The following is a 15246-nucleotide window of genomic DNA, read 5'->3' as shown; positions in this document are numbered from 1 at the left end:
AACCTGTGTTCATCTGATTCCTACAGGGGTGAGCTGCGTCTCACCTGGTTGTAATATAGGGTGGGGTCTTAATTGGTTAATTGGGAGTGGGGTTTTGTGTGAAATAAAAAGGTCCTGGTATCGCCAGAACGATGAACAGTCTATCGTGTGTGTTGGTGCTTGCTTACCTACGACATAACATTTCTGGTGACGAAGGTGGGATCCTGTGGCTGTTCTCCTGCTTGGTCCCGGTGTGTTCGTGGAATTGCGGCACTCCTCTGCGGGCGTTCGCATGCTGGCGTGTCATCTTGCCGTGCTGTTTGGGTCCCGGGACTACTGCGGTGTCTTTTTGGACGGGCTGCGGTGTTTGGTGAGCGAAGCTTCCCGGTCCGGTTCCTGTTTACTTCCTGCCCGCTCTGGCTCTCAGGCTCTGTTTGTGGGCGTGGCCTGAGTCCTGTATTTGGTGAAGTGCTGCGGCAGGCCAGCTGGCTCACGGCAGTAACAGCGTGTTTGCTGTTTATTCTTCCTTCAGCGCAGCTGTCAATCTGGAGCTGCAGACTTGCTCTCATTGCGAGGAGGAGCGCGGTCCATGAGTGTCTCGTGGCAGGAACGCTCTGGGGGACACTTGGAGCAGGAATCTGGGTGTTGATAACAGCGTTTGGCTCTGGAGGCTACCGAAGGAAGTTCTCTGACCCTGATGTGTTAATCTCAGTGCTAGGAGCGGACTGGTCCTGCAACTAAATAGTGAGCACTGCCTTAAGGCCCTAAGGCTATTGGTTGCTGTGGATGTTGAGGCCACTGACGGTGAGACCTCTGTAATATTCTGCATTTGACCTGTTGCATGGTAGTGGTGCAGTGATATTCTTACGTCACTATGATGACCATACCCCCAGTAGAACACTTCATGTTGGATGGTCCTCCGTCTGCCCAGGCGGCCCGCTGGAAGGAGTGGGTGGACCGTCTGGAGAATTATTTTGAGGCCATTGATCTGGTGGAGGAGCGGAGGTGCCCGATGTTGTTGCATCTTGGGGGTGCGGCGATTCATCGTTTGGGAAGGTCAGTGGTGGAAGATACTCCTCATACCTATGATACTTTGAAACAAGCCCTGACTGCCCATTTTAAGCCTCTAGCGAACCCTGATTATGAGAGGTTCCTACTACGTCAGGCTAGGCAGTTGCCTGACGAATCCGTGGACATTTTCTTTGCTCGTCTACGGACTTTGGCCAGCATCTGTCGTTTGCCTGATGCTGCAGACGAAATTAGGGCCCAATTTATACAAGGCTGTTATTCAAGTAAATTCCGTGAAGCAATCCTCCAGGTGCCAAATATGCCCATGGCTGACATGTTGACTCGTGGCAGATCCAAGGAGCTTTCGAAGGTTAGAGCGGCTCATATGGATGCTGCCCTTCAACATGCTGTGAAGTCGGAGCCGGTGAATGCTGTTTCAGTCAAGCAGAAGATCTGGCAACGTGGTAAAGTGGATCGACCCCGGACTTGTTGTGGTTGTGGGGGTTTGTTTCCTCATAAGGGACTTGTCCTGCAGTCGGGAAACGGTGCTCTAATTGCAATAAAGTAAATAATTTTGCAAAGGTGTCCCGTTCTGCTCCTGCCCGAGGCTCTGTTCCTTCATCATCCGCCCAGGTATACTTGGCTGCTCCATTGTTGGCGGATGGGGATATGGATGACGATGACGAGACTGTACACGTTATACATGCCTTACAACCTGGGGGTGCTGTACGGAGAGGTCTACCCAAATGTGTGCTGGTGAACGGTCATTAAGTGCCTGCTCTAATTGATACAGGGGCATCTATTAATGTGATGGCTGAGTCTATGATGATGGAACTGCCAACCATTCCTGTGTTAAGTGGGACTTCCACTAAAGTATATGCTTTTGGAGCTCATGAACCCCTTCCATTGGCTGGTGTTTTTACTGCTGAAATTTCACATGGTTCTCATATTGTGAAAACACTGGTGTATGTTACTAGGAGTGGTCAAGGAATGCTGCTGAGTTGCCAGACAGCCGAACGATTGCAACTGGTTGTCTTTGCCTTTGTCATCCATCAATGGACTGTTGATGACTTGCTGATTCAGTTTTTACCATTATTCAAAGGTCTTGGCTGTTTGAAAAATAGGATGATTAAGCTGCATATTGACGAGTCCATTCAACCAGTGGCGTTGCGTCATAGAAGGGTGGCTTTTCATCTTCGGCCAAAGGTGAAGGCAGAATTGGCAAAGCTCGAGGCAGCTGATATCATCGAAAAAGTATAAGGCCCGCCTCCTTGGGTATCCCCTATAGTGATTGCCCGTAAGCCTAAACAACCTGGTGAAGTCCTTATTTGTGTGGACATGCGCTTGCCCAACGTGGCGATTAAGAGCGAGCGGCAAATCACCCCTACTATTGATGATATTGTGGTGGAAGTAAGCGGGTCTAGGTGGTTTTCCAAAATGGATCTCCGTGCTGGTTACCACCAGTTGATGCTTGACCCTGCTTCTAGAGTGAACACCGCATTTTCTACGCATGTAGGTTTACGACGATATAAACGCTTAAGCTTTGGCATTTCCAGCGCCGCTGAAGTGTTCCAGGATACGATTCGTGGGGTGTTGTCTGGACTGGATGGGTTAATAAATGTCAGTGATGACATTCTGGTCCATGCCCCTACCATGGATGGACATCTTAGCATCCTTGAGGGAGTGTTTCAGAGGTTGTTAGATCATGGACTAACTTTACATAAGGAGAAATGTGAGTTCTTGAAGACAGACATTTCGTTCTTTAGGTATAGTTTTTCAGAAGATGGTGTGTCTCCTGATCCTCTGAAGGTATGTGACATCCAGACTGCTTCTGCTCCTGTTAACGTGTCTGGTGTAAGGAGCTTCATGGGCATGGTCAACTACTGTGGCCGCTTCATTCGTGGTTTGTCTGATTTAACGGCTCCTTTACGAGAACTGACTAAATCTAATGTTACCTTGGATTGATGCAGGAATCTGCCTTTCAAGCTACCAAACAGGCCCTATCCGCCGATACTACTCTGGTGTACTTTAATCCATTACTGGACTCTGAACTTTCTGTGGATGCAAGTCCTGGTGGCCTGGGTGCTGTGCTTTCCCAGCGGCAGATGAACGGTGAATTGGCCCCAGTGCTTTGACAGCCACCGAACAGCGGTATTCTCACATCGAGAAGGAGGCCAATGCAGTACATTGGGGGTGCCGTCATTTCCATTTATATTTGTATGGCCAGCCTTTTGTTGTATATACTGACCATAAACCCCTCATTCCTTTGTTTATGGGTTCACCTTCCAAACCACCTCCCCGCATTGAAAAGTGGATTTTGCAACTACAGGATTACTGTTTTACGGTGGTCTTTCGTCCTGGGGTTTTGAATCCAGCTGATTTCCTTTCTCTGCATTTTCGTCCTGCTACTAGTGCTGAGGAAAATGATGCCGTGGAGGTTGAGGAGTATGTGCGACTGGTGGTGGAGCGTTCCAGGCCTCTCCCTATTTCCATGGAGGAGATTGTGGATTCCACGGCTAAGGATGGGTGTCTACAACTCTGCCTGTCTGCTGTTTGTACTGGGAGGTGGAGCGAGATCATGAGTTCCGCCAAGAGCCGTACTGAGGATGCTAGATCTGCATTGGCATCTCTCTTTCAGGTGCGAGATGAATTGGCCTGTTCCCCGGAGGGGTGTCTTATGAGGGGTCCACGATTGGTGATTCCTGCCTGTCTTCAGCAGCGTGTGGGTGATTTAGCCCATTTGGTTCATCAGGGGGTTGTGAGAACCAAATCCCGTTTGAGATCCAAAGTATGGTTTCCCGGTATGGACGCACTGGTGGAGAACACGGTGTTGGGTTGTGCGCTGTGTCAGGCTGCCGGGGGTGGAGACGCTCCAGCCCTCATCATTACAGAAGATATCCCCTCATTTCCTTGGCAAAGGGCAAGTGCTGATTTTGGATTTTTACCTGATGGGAGGCACATGTTGGTGGTGATTGATGACTTTTCTAAATATCCAGAGGTCGAAATAACGGACACCACCACTGCATGTCGTACTGTACCGCTGTTTGATAAAATCATGGCTACTCATGGCTTGATTTCTGAATTGCGTACCAATAACGGACCTCCTTTTTCTAGCCATGAGTTTTCAACTTATCTGCTAAATAGGGGTATTGTTCATCGTAAAATCACCCCTTTGTGGCCTCAGGCCAATGGACAGGCAGAAAGTTTTATGCGTACTCTTAACAAGGCTATTAGAATTGCTGTCACTGATCATCAGGACCTGGATTGTGCTATCTTTTTGTTTCTAAAGTAATATCGGATGACTCCTCATTCCACCACAGAAGTCAGTCGGATGTCCCTATGCATGAATCGTCCTATGGGTGACTTTGTACCTTTGATGGAGACAGTACCTGCAAGCTATGCGGTTGTGGCTGGTGAGCTGAGCAACCGTAAAGCGAGGACCGATAAGATAGCATTCCGGCGTGGGGCTAAGCCCAGGACATTTTCTGTTGGTGACATTGTAATGGTTAAGAATCGGCACCGAAAAGGGAAATTTAGTTTACCTTTTGAGCCTGAGCCTTGGGTTGTGCAATCTGTTCATGGGACAAAGGTTACTGCTGTGAGGGATGGGGTGATTATTTCTCGGAATGTGTCTTTCTTTAAATCTTGCCGTACTCCTGTTTGTGATGGAGGGTGTGGACCTGTGGTGCCATCTGATGTGGACTCTGTGGGTTCAGATGATGGTTTTACTGATAAGGAGTCTGTTTGTGTTCTGTTGTCCGCTGATGTGGCGCCCAGCCAAAATATTGCATTCCCTCCTTTTCCGTCCTCAGGTGTAGAGTCCGAGGCGGTCATCAGGCCTCCATCTGATGTCGGTTTGGTTCCGGAAATGGAGTCCCAGCGACGGGGTGCGGGAAGATATCAGTTATGATCATGTCCTGCTCGATCCACCCGTTTGAAGGATTATGTGACCTGTTGAAATGAGTTCATGTTTGTAGTTTAATTTTTGTAAAATTGAGGAGGAATGTGATGTGGCCCCCGTGCTTACCTGTGTGCATCTGATTCCTAAAGGGGTGAGCTGCGTCTCAATTGGTTATAATATAGGGTGGGGTCTTAATTGGATAATTGGGGGTGGGGTTTTGTGTGTAATAAAAAGGTCCTGGTATCGCCAGAACGATGAACAGTCAATCGTGTGTGTTGGTGCTTGCTTACCTACGACATAACAGTCCACAGCTATTTAGCTTCAAGAGGAATTCGTCAGATACAGTCTGCAACTTTGCCCTGCTGGAGGACTTCGACTTCCATTTCAGCAAACAAGTCCGAAGGTAAATTCTTTGACTTGGATGACCCACTTGGTGTATCCAACCTGCACTTCATCCTGGTCACATTTAGAGCTTGGGCAAATACAGCCCAATTTGGAATTCGTTTTTGGACACAAACAAGAATTTGCACCAAAAATAAATTAGCCCTGTAATTAAATATTGTGAGCATGAGCTAGCTACCTCTTATGACTCAGAACCATCATCTAATATGGAAGCCCTTTGATCTGCAACAACATTTTCCAGACCTGAAGAATGGCCCTTCATACATTATTGTCAAGAAAGGAATGAAACAACTCCTACCTCAACGCTAAATTAACACTTAGGGCCAGATGTAGGAGCCCTAATACCGGTCGGAAACAGCCGATTTCGGCAGTTTCCGACCGGTATTGGGGTTTTCAGATGTAGGGGGCTGAAAATTACAGAATCTGTATATTTACAGATTCGGTAAAATTACTGATTCGGTAAATTACCGATTCGGTAAATATACCGATTCTGTAATTCCAAATGTAGGTGGCACAGTTTACAGTGCCACAGGCCCTTAAGAGTCTGTATTTTACCACACAATCCTATTGTGTGGTAAAATACCGAATTCAGGTGTGCATGCACATCTGTGCATGCACACCTGTGCAATGTGACACACAGACATGCCCTTAGGGCATGTATGTGTGCCACATGTCACACAAGCCTGTACTTGGGGTGCTAGAGGGTGTCAAAGTGACACCCCCTGCACCCTTGCAGGATTCGGTATTTACCGATTCTGTAAATACAGAATCGGTATTTCCCATTGATTCTTATGGCCTTCAAAGCCCATAGGAATCAATGGGACATACCGATTCTGTATTTACAGAATCGGTAAATACCGAATGTTACAGATTTGGTAATTCTGAATTTAAAATTACCTACATCTGCCTCCTTCCTATTTACCTACTCTTAAATACCGAATCGGTAAAATTCGGTATTTAAGAGTAGGTAAATCGGAATTACCTACATCTAGCCCTTAGCTCCATTCCACACCTTGGACTTGACAAATTCTCAACTGTAGTCCTTGGACATCTTACAGAGCTCTATCTTTACTCATATTCCATTTGCATATGAGAAGAAAATATGTACTTTGAAGATTGCAAGTGAAGGTCTGTTTCAACGTGTTCTCTAAGAGAAGTACTATCGGTACGATTAACTCCCAAACTGTACACTCTGATGTTCTTGTTTTTAGGTTGAGCTTAGGCATTGCACAGGCGCTGTCTGGAAGACCTGTTGAACTGAATAAAGGGTTTGACTCTCATCTGCTGCTTACCATTGGTTCAGTCTGCTTTGCTCTTTTTGCTGCCTCCTAAGTGGTTCACACAGTGATACCTCACTTCAGTATTTTTCACCAAGGAGCATGGCCCAATTACAGTTTCCTTCTGCCTGCATTCTTCATCTGTTGTTGGGGAGAACTCTTTTTTGTAATTGTTGCAGTGCTGCACGCCTTGATTAAACTTTAATTATGGTGGCTGCGCCTTTCTTTTGTTCTGCACAGTGTGGCTTGTCCACCTCTATTTTTAATAATTGTGAACATACTTTAACTATCAGCGCTGCACCAGTTTCATGAGCACCACGCTTTATGTTTTACTTTCATTCTCATGCTGTGTCACTTGTTGTGCAACACCTCCCTAAGGGGTGCCCTTCCTGGCACAAGCGTTCACACCGCCGCAACTAGAACTTTCCGTTTGGGTGACTTGTCCATGGCTCACCTAGCCATCACATGGCTGGCCACCCTCTTACACAGAGGACCTTTAAACCCATTAACAAAACACAGGCATCTGCTTACTATTCACTGTGCACCTGTCCCCACTGATATTCGCATGCATGCAGCTTCCCCCTCACCACAAAATGTCTGAGGATTAAGTGTTCCAACAACAAAAAACAACATCTCTTCGTCAGCACAACAGGTGACCAGCAGACCTGCATAACTTGCTGCTTCTGGGCAGCCAGGACATTGACCCTAGTTTTGCTGCTCCTTCTGAAACCCCGGGCTGCAACTCAATACACGTCTGGGTGAGTGGCCGCCTGAAGGGAGGGAGGTTTGTGGCTCTTCTGCACCTCTGAGCATCTAAACTTACTTCCAGGTGGTGCACTTTTATGGTGTATGTTGTGCGGTATACACAAGGCGCATGTGCTGTTTTTAGGTTGTTTGAGCTGTGAAATCGGTGCACCCCTCATTTTCCTGTAATGTCTGTGTTTTGTATTTTTCTGTGGTTTGCATTTTCTCACTTTTCTACTCCTTGCTGTGTTTATTTATCTGTTGGTTTATAGGGTGTGAAAAACGCACACACCCTTGTTGTTTTTTTATGACATTTGTGCCGAGGGTGGGGCATATCAGCAACGATTAGAGATTAACATCGCTAAGCGCATTTAGCGATGTTTATCCTATCGCTGGATTTCCTCACCGTATGCGCTGTGTCAACAACGCTTTTCACAACGGCGATAAGAAATCCAGCGATAGCGGGGAAATCGCCGTTTTGCAGGGAACAGCATTGGTTTTCCAGCGATGTTCCCTGTAAAACGGCGATAACCTTGCTGATGCGACCCTGTGGTCGTATCAGCATAATCCACCCCCTGTGTTAAGCATAGGTAAGTCAGGATTTTAGCAGATGGTAGTTTTTGGCAAAAACCGCAGTTTTTGCCAAAATCTAACGTGTGCTAAAATCCTGTGGGCTGCCTTGTAAATATCGAGATGTGAACATCAGTGATATTTTACAAGGTAGTCCATCCGGGGTATGCCCAGTGACGCCCACTTTGCATCTCATTAGAGATGCAAAGGGAGGCGTCGGGGAAAAAGGGTGCTAACATGCGATTATGCATGTTAGCACCCTCTTGTAAATAGGGCGATCGTTTTAGCTCCGCTTTTTTGGCTTTTTAAGCTAAAAAAGCAGAGATAAAGCTCTTGTTAATATGCCCCTGTATTGTTTGTAAATGTCCCTGCAGCGGAGTTTTCTGGCGTGTTTTTGGCCGCTGTTTGCCCGCCAGTGGAACGCATAGTTTTGCATCCAAAGTGTGCTCTAGTGCAGGAAAAAATAGCAGAACCACACCAGCCCTTCATAAGTTCAAAATAAGTGAATTTCTGAGTTTATGGAGAATTGTTTCCCTGAGCGAGCGGCACCTCTTCCCTCGCAGTTATATTATGTTATGTTATAGCATTTATTGAGCGCACTGTTACCCGTAGGAGTCCTGGCGCTATGTGAAACTTCCTTAAGGAATGAAACCCGAGTCATGCTAGTCCGCAAACAACCAAGTTTTTAAGGCTCTTCGAAAAGCCAGAAGGTTTGACATACCTCTCAAATACAGAGGAAGCTGATTCCAGGCTCTAGCTGCATTAACTACAAAGCTTTTGCCACCCCACATGGATTTTTTTATTTTTACAAACGGCAGTGTTTAGCTACTAAAGGGACAAGTGTGTTTGTACTATGTGCATGTAAAATGTGTACTGTTCCTGCTCACTAGGCAGTTTTTGTTAGTACTCTGCGTCTGTTTGTCCCATGTGGACACTGTCATTTCTCCCCCACATACTCACTTCCCCTCACATCTCTCTCTCACACTCCCACTACACACTCTCATCTCGCAATACCACAGCCCTCTCTCATCCCTCCCTCATACTACCTGTCTCCTCTCTATATGGCCTACTGACACATGCTACCTTACTCTACCTCCTCACTTTTTGCACTAGCCCACCTCTCGCCTCCCCCCTAGTTGCCCCTTCCACTTGTCCCTCTGTCTCTCTCCCGTACTCTTTCTCACACAACTGTCTCGCTCTTTCACACACTATTCCATCCTCTCTTGTGCGGTTAACTTCAGGTCTTCAAGCAAAGTTCAAAGTTCGCCATTCTACATAATTCCACTACACAAATACACTAGACAACACACAATTCCACAACTAACAATTACAATACAACCCACATAATTCCACTCCACACCACATACATCCACTACACTCCAAAACAAAACACATAGATAAAAAACATTATCATTTACAATGCCCATAGTTCTAACTCTCACTAATGCGAGACCTATTGTATTGCAAATGCTTGTTAATTATATATGTCCTAGAAATGTGTTTTAATCATTGTCTCATTCCAATGTAAAGTGCTCTGACATGACTTGATGTGGTATATTTTATACAAAATCTAAGAATAAAAAAATGAATACATTGAAATCCGGTCCTTGGAGGTCTTTCTTTTTACAGTTCCATTACGTCTTATAACTTTTCTTTCTGGTTTTTATAACTGAAAATAATGGAATGGAATGGAAAACGTAAACATGACTAATTATATTTCATGCCCTAGTGCGCGCCTTGCTGATGATACATTCTTTCTCTTTTAATTCTGAAGAGATTTTGTCCCAATTTAGGCGAACCAAGCAAACAGACACACTTTTACTGTATCAATTCTCAAATGTCAATTTCCACTCCAAAAACTAACAATTTTATGTTTTCTACTTTCCTTTCTGCTCTTTAGCGTCTATTAACGACATATGTGTACAAGAACTTGATGACGTTTGGCGGTTATAGAGATGACTTCATGCTGGTCGTTGGGAGCGGCCAAACAAAGGAGAAGTCAACCGAAAAGCTTATTTTTGCCATGGAAAGGCCAAAGGTTAGTTAACTAGCGCTCGTTAGCTGGGATCTCCACCAATCCCACATTTCCCTCAACTTTGCTTGTGACGTGTTCAAGTACTCTCCAAAGGCAACGCGCCTCTGCAGGCGGTTTACCCCGCTGTTCCAAGGAAGGTGTGCTTATTAACAATGTAGTGCATTTCGAGAAAGGGTAATTGGAGGTAAAACGTGTGCTAATGCGATGATTACATGTTATAGTCTGCTTTTGTCATCCTGCGGGGGACCTTCCAAAGTCTTGTGTGCAAAAATAAATTCTAGGGACTGAGATGTGTGCTGTGCAGTAACTAAACAACAGACTTGACTGAAAACTGAAGCAGACTATCGATTCAACACGACCTCCTGGTTAACCTCAGACAAGTCAATGTTCAGTGTGAGCTGATTTCTAAAATTGAGCGCTCCGGATTTAGAGTAGTCGACTCTGTGAGTGTCAGGTTATGTTCTGCTGCATGAGGCTTGATGGCGTCTTACCGAGGGCCAGACATGCCTGCGATTTAAATTCTGATGCTGCAAAAAAACAACAGTGAAGTTTTGCTTTATGTATTTGCCAATTAGATAATACTCAAGGTTTTGCAGACAAATGAGTTAACTCCTATTAACGAGGCCAGGTTCACAGATAAAAAATGTGAACAACACATTTATGTTTTTTGTATTGTAAAAACCTACTGCCAGTAAAAGGGGCATCAATTATTTAAAAAACAATAAATAAATGATTTATTCCACAGTAACCAGATATCAAGCAAAACACAAACACGCACACATACATACACAAACACATAATTATATAATATACACATATTTATATATATATTACCCATTGTTAGTCGCCACTGGGTAGTTATAATTAGGACCAAGTTTCTATAGAGATTGAATTATTTGGTGTGCTATTAACTTTGAAACCATTGACAAATCTTCACGAATCGTTCTAAAAAACGAAATCTCATCCACCTCGGGTGCTTTCTGGAAAGTTTTGTGGTGATTCTTAAAGTGGGCAGAAGAAAAGGGGGATGGAGGCAAACACTTTTTCCCAATGTAATTTTCCATGGGAAAAATTGAACAACGATTCAGAAAAAATGCCTGATGGAATTTCACCAAATCTGGCAGAAAGCTAGATCTTTGCTTAGAAAGTGAGCTTTTTGTGATTTGGGTAAATGTTTTGGAGAAAAGACAGCGCAAAATGTATGTATATTTCAGGCCATGCTACCACCATGGATCCACCATTGAGATTACAGTGCCGCAAGCTCAAACCGTGTGATCTGATTGGCTGGCTACAACCTGAAGAAAAAGTTGTGGCTGCCATGTTAGGACTTGGAGTCTCGATTGGTGGGTGCCTGACCGATGCACTCACATCACCCCCTCATTGGGGGCAGGGGGACAAGCCCCAATGCCTTGCAGCCCCAGCGGGCTCCTCAGCCAGCACCATACTGGGTGCTTGCAGGAGCCGGCACCATTCCTTTGCTCCCTATTTTTTCTCAGTGTTTCCTGCTGAGGAGAGTGCGGACAGGGAATACATTTCTGTTCCTTATCTGCACTCTCCCGCGAGGGAACAGCAGTGTCCTGAGGGATGAAGTCCTTGAAGCGAGATCGAGCTCTGGGAATATGGTCCTTGGAGACGATCCTGGGGGAGTGGGGCCCAAGCACAATGCCCTACCCTACAAAAAGGAAACTGGCCCCGGGGCTGGGGTCCCTAGTGCCTCCCAAAGGCTTGGGGATGGGAGCTGAACACCCCCACCCAATATTAGAATAAAATGTCCCCCGGGGATTTGGTCCCCAGTGCCTCCTGCAGGCTTGGGGAGAGGAGCTGAACGCTCCTCTGCATATTATAATAAAATGTCCCCGGTGGATGGGTTTCCCAATGCCTCTTATAGGCTCATAGAGGGGTCTGCATGCCCCACACCTTATTAGATAAATACGGCCCTGTTGATGAGGTTCCTAGGGCCTCTTAGAAGCTCGGGTAGGAGGGCCACGTGCATCCCTCCCCCAAAAATGTGTTTGCGCCACCCCCGCCCTCCAGGCTTTAGCCCATGCCAGCAAATATTAATATAAAAGGCATGACTACCAATTTTTTTCACCCGCTCAACTAATACCCCAATTTCTCACAATCGTGTACTTTAACACAGACATTTTAGATGTATTCAGCAAACGAAATGGCCGGAAGAGAGTTAAGTGATCTGCAGTGTTCCTTCAGATCTCATAATTCTAATGGAACCAGTAACTACTGTTACCGGCTTCATTAACATTATGAGGCCATTCGTAATAACAGCCTGAGTACTCATAGGAAGGAAGCAAAAGCTGATTTGCTCTATAATGATGAGGCAGCCTGTTGGAACTTTCTGGATTTTTGACAGTGTGTATGCCACCAGGACACAGAAAATCTTTGTGAAATTCTCCCTCTGTCAGGTCAACCAATTCATTGTTTATGTCCGTGTGAAAAGTAGCACATATTTCTCCCTTTTTACCTGACCTTGTATTTAAATTGTATTTCAAACAATAGCCAGTTATTGATATTTATAAAAATTCCACATTTATTGTCATCATAACAGTGTGATACATTTGCCTCCACCTTAATACCATATCAAAAAAAACATTCCTTTTTGTTAGAAGGATCACCCAGGGTTCTATTGTTAAACTTTGTGCACACAGGTACCATTGAGCTGTTCAAAGATTGTAATTTAAAGGAAAAACTCATTCCTTGCCAGACTTCAAGTCGGGATGTCAGACAATGTTTTGTTGGAATTTAAGCTTTTGACAGCAGAATGCCTTCTCATTGTCCATAAAGAGTGAGAAATAAAACAACCCAATACTGACCGATGAACTCAAAATGAGTGTCTGTGCTTTCTGACTAACACAACTAGTAATATTGTTGGGATTTACATCTGATCTTACATTGTCACTCAATTCAGACATAAACAGAATCAGCTCATTTTCAACTGCACTCCTTCAAAAATGTCAAACACTTTCTCTCAGCTGCATATCTAAAACTGGTATGCATGTGCTAGTTATATTTCTATTAGAGTTTGGAAATATCACCTTCACCAGGGTTCCTCAGTCCTCTCAGGTCCTTGTCAGTCCTACACTAAACATCCAGACGAATGTGGCTGACCCTGCTGCGCATAGCCGAAGCCCGACAACAGATCAGGCGGGCCTCCAGCAGAAGGTTGTATGCTGGGTCTGGCTGAAGGCCATGCATTGCTTCCAAACGGTGAACAACCATTACAACGCAACTATTACAACGACATACCATTACCACGCAACTATTACAACGCAAGTCATTACAACGACTTGCGCTGGGGGTGCTCTAGGATAGGGAATAGTTTAATTTACTATCCAACACCTTCCCTACTATCCACGGGGCCTGGAGTTGGAATAGTAAATTAAACTACTCACTATCCAGCACCCCCCAATGCAAGATATTGTAACGACTTGCGTTATAAAACTTGCGTGGTAAAGGCATGCGTTGTGAAAGCATGCTTTGTAATGACATACATCCCTTCCAAACCTGCTGTGGACTTGGTAATTTCGTCCTAACCGTCTCCAATTATCATATATCTATATTAATTATTGTTTTGAAAAAGGTTCCTCATTCTAATAATTATTTTGAATCTGTTATTTCCTGCTTAAATATGTTGCTGTACATCTCTTTGTTCGAATGAAGCCCAATTGTCTAACCATCTGTGTCATTCCTGGCTCTGTTAGCTGTCATCGTATAACTGAATTTGAAGTTTGCGGTGCTCTAATTTGTTGCTGAGGTTGTACAACGTGCTTTTTTAATTCATGTGTTAATTCTGCAAATGTATCACGTGTACTAGCATGTCTTAAAGAACAGAAATGTGTTGACTTCTTGACAGCATTGTGACTATCAATATTAGCAAAGTAAGAATGTTCTGCTTGTTTTAATAGATATTGGAAATCACGCTGCTGATTGCCAGTTACATTAACACGTTTCATCAGCAGAAGGGAGCTGCTCATCACCTGTCTGCTCCTGCACTTCTCTCATCTCGGACAGAAGAGCAAAAGTCAAAACAGGGAGTAAATCAGCCACTATTATCAAGCAACCGACCAACAAAAGGCCCTACCCTTCTGTGAAGTGAGAGGTCACCTGCCTTATTGTGCAACCCCTTATAGAGGTCAAGTGATGAATGCAAAAAGGATTATTTCATTCACTTGACTTATTCACTCTGGTCATGTAACAGATTCTAGAACTATCACTGGAAACAACCAAAGCCAACCATCCCAGTGAGCAGGGCCTCTGATTCCACTGGGGAGTGAAACATAGTACAGCCCGGTGAAACCCATGTACTACCTGGACAGGACTCCCAAGAAAGAACAAGCTTACGAAAAACGAATAAAGAGTTTAAAAGAAGAACACAAAAATTGCTGTAACCCATCACAATATGCCTCAGCTTTTTCCAATGTGTAATTCAAACATTAAAGACATAGAAAGCAAAGGTAAATACAATATAGCTCGACTGGGCACAGCACACAGACATACACAAAGGTTGGTAAATAGCACATGATTGTGGGGAACACTGGGAGCACAAGCTTTTCAGATACACAAGTGATGTATTAAAATCAGAAGCTAATACTGACTCCAAGATGGGCAATGCAAATAAATACATATGAAGTATTGCCATAACCTTGACAATAATACTTTTCTGTGTTCTGTGTATCTCAAACCAAAATTCCCATCTTCTCTTAACTGTTCGTATGTTATTTATTAATAAAGTGTTGAACACCTTCAATGTGAAAAACAAAATCAACTAAATAAGTCAACTTTAAATTTAACTGGACTGAATATACTATTTTTTCATTTGTAAGAACAAAAAGAAGGATTTTTTGGCTCAGCGAAGCTTGTTAGTTTGCCTGGTCGTGAAGAAATCTATTTGATCAGTTCCCTAAGGGTTTTGTATTATGCTTAGCACTTTAACTGTTGTGATTGCAAAGTCTACGTTGCAAATATGTTGATATATTTACATGTCTTAATGTTAATTGTAAATGTAATTTGTATTTTTTTCTGGGTGTCTAAAACTAAATTCTGCATGCTCTGGAAGCGACATGGAATTTCAGCGACAGCTGATGCATAAAACTGCCACATTATTAGATTCAGGACCAGTTAATGCAAAAGTAACTACCAAATTAAACCTGGAAACATTCAAGAGGCCATTGCTTAATTGAACACAATTATATGTTTTAAACATAAATAAGATTTGAAGACATTAGATCGTTTGCATTGTAAGGAAGTCAAAGAAATGCTGGCATCTTGTTAGTATCTTCAGTCACTGTCTCCTATTTATAGGCTTTTGTCTGGAT

The 15246-nt window shown here is 44.2% G+C and overlaps 1 protein-coding gene across 1 annotated transcript in view; it reads left to right on the top strand.

The window, feature by feature from the left end:
- PLEKHH2 (pleckstrin homology, MyTH4 and FERM domain containing H2) overlaps positions 1 to 14105 on the top strand; it is a 666795-nt gene extending 652690 nt beyond the window's left edge. The window contains exons 28-29 of the mRNA XM_078649687.1: positions 9782 to 9919; positions 13837 to 14105. Of these exons, the coding sequence (XP_078505813.1) occupies positions 9782 to 9919; positions 13837 to 14022 (324 nt within the window). The 3' untranslated portion in view covers positions 14023 to 14105. The remainder of the gene's footprint in view (positions 1 to 9781; positions 9920 to 13836) is intronic.
- Positions 14106 to 15246: the final 1141 nt, after the last annotated feature.

Source organism: Lissotriton helveticus, chromosome 6 (genome assembly GCF_964261635.1).
Source record: "Lissotriton helveticus chromosome 6, aLisHel1.1, whole genome shotgun sequence".
In the NCBI taxonomy this organism is placed as follows: domain Eukaryota; kingdom Metazoa; phylum Chordata; class Amphibia; order Caudata; family Salamandridae; genus Lissotriton; species Lissotriton helveticus.
Note: the sequence above shows the minus strand (reverse complement) of the source record. Positions and strands in the feature narration are given on the sequence as shown.